The following is a 5,573-nucleotide window of genomic DNA, read 5'->3' on the forward strand; positions in this document are numbered from 1 at the left end:
CTATCACATCCACCCTTCACAAACAAGGTGCCTTCGAGCGAAAACTCAGATTCGGTTCCCGGATCGGGTAACGGCGGCGTCTTTGGACGTCGTGCCCTCCTTGAAGGCGTTGCCTTTGGAGTCCTAGTTTGCCGGTGGAGTTTGCTTGCTGTGGTGGGCTTCGCTGGAATGGCGACTTCATGCAGCCCGGGCGAGCTGAGGGGCGGGCTGCTCTTATCTGGATTCTGGACAGCCTCTTCTTTACTCCGGTCGTCAAAAAAGCCCAATTCTGCCTACCTCTTTCTGGCACAAGGAGCTGCTCCCTGGTCGGCGTCGGCGGAGCGGGAGGGGTTTGGCTACAACGGTTGTGACTTGTTTCTTCAGTTCTGCTTTCTGTTTGCTGGCTTTTCTTGTAAATGCGGTCAATTCTTTATTCTAATCGAGCGACCGATATCGACCGTCTTTGGCTTAAAAAACCCGACAATCTCTCAATAAATTGTACTCCCTCTGATTCTAAATTCTTAATTCAAATTTTCCCAAATATGCATGTATCTATTCTTAAAAAACGTTTAGATACATGTAATATTTCGACAACAATTTAAGATCAGAAGGATTATGAGATACAAGCATTCAATTTAGTTGTTACATAAAGGCTTGTAGAGTTGTAGTCCATCAAATTAGATTACCAAACCTTTACAATAGCCGAAGATCCTTACACGTCTCAGAGCTGACGCACCGCATCTTGGAACGCCTGCATACAGGACTGCGGCAGGCCAAGCAGCACCACAATGCCGCCGCTGTCACGCGCGTCGCGCACGAACATGACCACCTCCTCGCGCGGCAGCTCCGCGGGGCCGGACCTGACCGCCTCGCCCCACCCGAAGTCCGCCGCGCTGAACCCGAGACGGTTCCACGCCGTGACCAGCGTGGTCGCTGTCATGGACGGCGGCGCCCGGGCGCGGGTGGCCTCGACGTGGCCGATTGCGGAGCGGACGAACGCGTCGTCCGTGCGCTCGATGGCGTCCCGGACCGACCGCGCCGCCGCGGACAGCGGCTCCGCGAGGAGGTCCCCGGCCGCGGACACGCAGCAGGCGAACACGACGGCGTTCCCGAAGAATCCCCGTGGCAGCGGCGGGTCGAGGCGCCGCCTGCAGTCGACGGCGAACAAGAGCTTGGTCCTCTGCTCGGGCGCCATCCTCATGGCGTGCGCCGTCGCGCGCCACACGAACGCCGTCAGGGCGGCGAAGGTCGAGCAGCCTTGGCCGGCTTGCTGCTTGAGCCTGGCGAGCGTGGCGGCGTCGATGGCGAAGGCCCGCCGCACGCGTGGCTCGCTGCTGTAGAGGGCCGCGAGGCCCGACACGTCCTCCATCTCCGCGAACTCCTGGCCCGCGTAGAGGCCCGCGTTGGGCCTGGCGCGCAGCACGGTCCGGTCGAGGAAAGGCGGGACGGAGAGGGGTGCGCCGCGGGCCGTCTCGGCCCAGGAGCGGAGGAACTCCGCGGCCGCGACGCCGTCCGCCAGGCAGTGGTTCATGGCGACCCCGAGCGCGAAGCCGCCGCACCTGAACCTGGTCACCTGCACGGTCAGCAGAGTCGCCGCGTCCTCGATATCGAACACGAGCTGCCCCTGGACCGCGGCTTCGGGCGCCGCCGCCAACACGACGTCCCCGACATCCTCGAGCTCGCAGTCGGCGTCCGCCGCGACGAAGGGCACCCCGCGGCGGTCGTTCCGCACGGCCAGCCTCCCGCCGTTCACGGCCAGGCTGCCTTGGAACGGGTAGTAGTGCACGAGCACCCTGCGCAGGGCTTCCATGAGCACCGCGGCCGGGTCGCCGCCTGAAGCAGCGCCCATGTCGCCGGATGGGCTGAAGACGTGCACCGTCTTCATCACCACGGCCACATGCTGGTCGAGGTTGGAGAGGTAGTAGCACTCCTCGTCTTCGTCAGCGCCGGTGGCTGCTGCGGCAGCGTGCACGAGCACCGGCTCTGACCTCGTCACCTTCATGGTCTCTCTTCAGCAGGTACAGGTTATACGGCTTTTCTTTTCTTATGTCAGTGGGGCTTTCTTACGATACGAAATTGGTATATATAGGGTGTAGAGCGTCAAGACGTGTTGACATGAGGAAAACAACCTGATCCGTTGCAAAACGGTAAGGTCACACGGTTGGTTCGGAGAAATAATTTTCTTTACCATGTCTGACGATTGACTGCCTTTGCCCATTCTCCTGGATTCGTCCGAAAAAGGTGCGACGTAACTTGTTTAACATACCAAACGTGTGATCTGTTGTATATCGATAGTCACTTGTACAAAGATATTATACATTTAGGTTTGTTCATATATATTCCTCAATGGCAACACTGGCAGGGTTCCACTTCACCGACAGTTATGTGACTTAACGGGAGAAAGATCGATGAAAATCCTCCTTTATTAAAAAAACTAATCAATTAACAGACAAACAATTTCTACTGCTGCGAACTCTGCACTTTTGCCTTGAGCGCCTCAATGACTGCGGAGAAGTCCTGATTGGCGAGGCCGAGCGATTTCGCAGCCTTGTACAGCTCATTAGCAGCCGCGGCAGTAGGAATGGGCTGGGACACTGATTCTGCAAGGGCCAAAGCCAGCCTCAGATCCTGCATAAGCATTGTTCGACTCAGTGCCAGAATCAGATGAAAATTGCAAATAAGGTTTTCGCCTGATTTTCCTTATAAACAAGGTCAATTCTCATCTAACTGACGGATTGCATTTCGAGATTTCTCAACAAAAGAAAATCAGATATTGGAAATTGTGAATGTAAATTGTTTTGTGATGCCGTTATGTAGACCTCTGTTGCGAGTAGGAGACCCAGGGGTTACCTTCTGCTGATGTTTCAGGGGAAAGGCGGTAGGGTATGAAGCTTTAACCATGGAAGGGCCTTTGAGGGAGAACATGGGAGCATTGATTGCACCTTGTGAAATAGCCTGGAAGGACCAAACCATCCTAGGTTAGATTGTTTCTTGTTATGGTATTTCAGACTTCTTTCTGTTTGTTTCAGCAGAGCTACCTCGATTACAGTATTCCGGTCTAACCCGACTTTTTCACTCAGGAGCAACCCTTCTGCAAAGGAGACCATCATGCTGCAGTGTGTTGCCACTTGCCACAAGGATTAGTAAAAAAAAAAGGGGACCAAAGTGTTGATGAATCTCAATAGGAGGTAAGCCAATACAAATTCAAATAAATGTAGTTTGTTATACCTCCCCATGATCATATTAACTACGAGCTTCATCGCCGCACCATTTCCAACATCCCCGAGAAAAAATCTTGACTGGTTTCAGGGTAAGGAAAGCGTAAGCATGCTTCCTGATCAACACGAGAGATCGATGGAAGTGCTTCCAGATAAGAGATGTTAACCTTGCCCATGACGTCAAGTAGGGGTGTCACTCTCTTGTACAGGGATTCATCGCCTTGTGTGATCATATCGATGGTTTCAGGTACCAGGCAAAAATGTATTTCACTAGTACACTTTCTCAAATACCAAGCATGGTGACAGAAATTTACCTGCAGTAAGAAAGATCAGCAGTCCATCTTCTGCTGGCTTTTTCGAGCCTGAAACTGGAGCCTACTGAAATGTCATCAAGTAAGCATTGGACCAACAGTACAATCACTGAAATTATATTGCTACTAGTAAGACATTCAGACAAGCAAATCAATAGTTGCACAGAAAGAGTACAAGCAGTGACATGGACCAAAAACTACCTCAAGAAAAGATGCCCCAGTACTTGTAATACGTTCGCCGATCAACTTAGATGTTACATCATCGACCGTCGACACATCAACATACCTGTGATAGACAAGCAAGAGAAAATATAATGGTTCCAGAGTTACTTCTGTTGTTATGCATATGCTCTAGGCTTTCTGATCCCTTTCCAGAGCAATTTGTTACCCTTTCCCTGGGGCCATCCCTTCTGCAGCTCCATTTGTTCCACATGCAACCTCAGCCTGTGGAACAAACCGTTTATGAACACGATTAGGTTTGTGGTCATCCCGAGTCTTCATGAATAGAAGGGTGGTCAGAATTCTGAAACAAAACTTATACCGCGCTTTCTGGATCAGCAAGCATTGCAAAGGTCACATCGCAAGATGATGCAACTCTGGCCGGTGAAGCCTCAAATCTGTAGGAATCCATCCTCTTTTATGAGCATTAAGCAAAGCTTTGCATACATCTTTTGCTAAATATAACACTGTTTCTTTTTTAGGAGAAATACTGTTTCTTTTTTTCAGGTCAAACATGAACAATATGACATGAAACTATTTAGTAGACTAGTACCATTGGCAACAAATCCCTCGCAGGTTTAGAGGCTTTAGTCTCTTCAGTGGAATTGTAGGAAAACATAATCTTTTCAAAACAAAGTAGAGAAGAACAGATAAACAGAGAGAAAATGCCATCTTTTGAATAGCTAACGCATCAGAGTTTAATAGCATGGCCCAGTTTCAGTATTGCTATAGTATGGTTTCACACGTTCCAAAACCTTCAGAACAAACTACTTGAGAGTGTATCGTGAATTAAATTACACAATAGTTTCTGTAGTGGTTTTGGAAACGACATATACTTCCATAAGAAAAAACTGATGGTAAATCACAGCTGAGTGGAGGTGTCGAGCATACTTGGCCCCAAGGCTGAGGAGAGGATCGCACTTGCTCTTGGTCCTGTTCCACACTGTCACATCACAACTGCAAATCACAAAGAAACAATTCTAACACTAGACATGGCCACAGTATAAGCATAAGCAGGCAACGATACATCACTATTCACTGCAATAATATTAGACAAACAACTAGTCCATACCGATGAAAAATGTCTAAAAATTTCGTATGCCCTCTGTCTAAACCCCAAGTCCCCAACCCTCCAAGACAAGAAGAGAAGGGGGGAAATTACCCGGCCTTGATGAGATTGGATGCCATGGGGGCGCCCATGATCCCGAGGCCCAAAAACCCCACCCTTCCCTGGAATTCCACCCCTCCTGGAGCATCTGCAAGCCGCAGAGAACGCAGCACACAAGAATAATCTGTCAATAATATCGCGTTGGGGGGGAAGAGCTCGGTTGGAACCGAAGCACGAAGCGACACCTGACGAGGAGGCGGAGCAGGACACGACGAGGCGGCATCCCCTGCGCAGAGGCAGTGCCACCCTGGGGCAGAGTAGGAAGGCAGCGGCCATGACTGCAGCCAATAAGTAAGAGGGATAAGATTTGAGCTCCGGCAAGACGAAGCTGCAGCCGCTGGTGATTTGGGTGCGAGCACGACGCAGCTACGCCACTAGACCCAGACCCAATCCCGATCCGCTGTGGTGTGGATTATGACTTTTTTAGATGCCTCCGGCCTGAATTGACCAGCTCTGATTCCTTGACCGCAAACTTAACCAGCACTTTATTCTCTCTCACACACACAAAAACTTGCGTTGCAGTGGATCGTGACAATTCAGCTTTTTCAACCGGATTAGTTTTATTTTTACGTTTGCCTAACTAATTTTTGCCGGCTTGTGTGTATTTTCTCGCATCAGATTATAAAATAATTTCAGCACAATACAGTTCAGCTACACCAAACTGAACCTTGACAGTCT

General features: G+C 50.4%; 2 protein-coding genes across 3 annotated transcripts; both read right to left on the reverse strand.

The window, feature by feature from the left end:
- Positions 1–587: 587 nt before the first annotated feature.
- LOC100843158 (omega-hydroxypalmitate O-feruloyl transferase) lies at positions 588–2,081 on the reverse strand. The gene has a single exon (XM_003569193.3). The coding sequence runs from the start codon at positions 1,979–1,981 to the stop codon at positions 701–703; it is 1,281 nt and encodes a 426-aa protein (XP_003569241.1). The 5' UTR covers positions 1,982–2,081; the 3' UTR covers positions 588–700.
- Positions 2,082–2,258: 177 nt separating this feature from the next.
- On the reverse strand, positions 2,259–5,310 carry LOC100843460 (glyoxylate/succinic semialdehyde reductase 2, chloroplastic). Of its 2 annotated transcripts, XM_003569194.4 has the most exons (12): positions 5,081–5,306; positions 4,890–4,983; positions 4,619–4,684; positions 4,050–4,125; positions 3,897–3,952; positions 3,710–3,794; positions 3,512–3,572; positions 3,365–3,417; positions 3,208–3,278; positions 3,018–3,090; positions 2,830–2,934; positions 2,259–2,607 (listed from the first exon to the last, which is right to left on the reverse strand). In XM_003569194.4, exons 1-12 carry the CDS (start codon positions 5,169–5,171, stop codon positions 2,440–2,442), a joined length of 999 nt encoding a protein of 332 aa, XP_003569242.1. In that variant the 5' UTR covers positions 5,172–5,306; the 3' UTR covers positions 2,259–2,439. The 2 variants fall into 2 exon arrangements, with proteins under 2 accessions (XP_003569242.1, XP_014753482.1); XM_014897996.2 differs by lacking the exon at positions 3,512–3,572 and having other exon boundaries at positions 3,365–3,511; positions 5,081–5,310.
- Between the last annotated feature and the right edge of the window lie 263 nt (positions 5,311–5,573).

This window comes from Brachypodium distachyon, chromosome 2 (genome assembly GCF_000005505.3).
Source record: "Brachypodium distachyon strain Bd21 chromosome 2, Brachypodium_distachyon_v3.0, whole genome shotgun sequence".
NCBI lineage: Eukaryota > Viridiplantae > Streptophyta > Magnoliopsida > Poales > Poaceae > Brachypodium > Brachypodium distachyon.

Coding starts and splice junctions, on each gene's coding strand:
- LOC100843158 (XM_003569193.3), bottom strand. CDS start 1,981: ATGAAGGTGACGAGGTCAGAGCCGGTGCTCGTGCACGCTGCCGCAGCA.
- LOC100843460 (XM_014897996.2), bottom strand. CDS start 5,171: ATGGCCGCTGCCTTCCTACTCTGCCCCAGGGTGGCACTGCCTCTGCGC. Junction 3,279..3,364: donor TACTTGACGTCATGGGCAAG/GTTAACATCTCT, acceptor CCCTGAAACCAG/TCAAGATTTTTTCTCGGGGA. Junction 2,935..3,017: donor ACCGGAATACTGTAATCGAG/GTAGCTCTGCTG, acceptor TGGTCCTTCCAG/GCTATTTCACAAGGTGCAAT.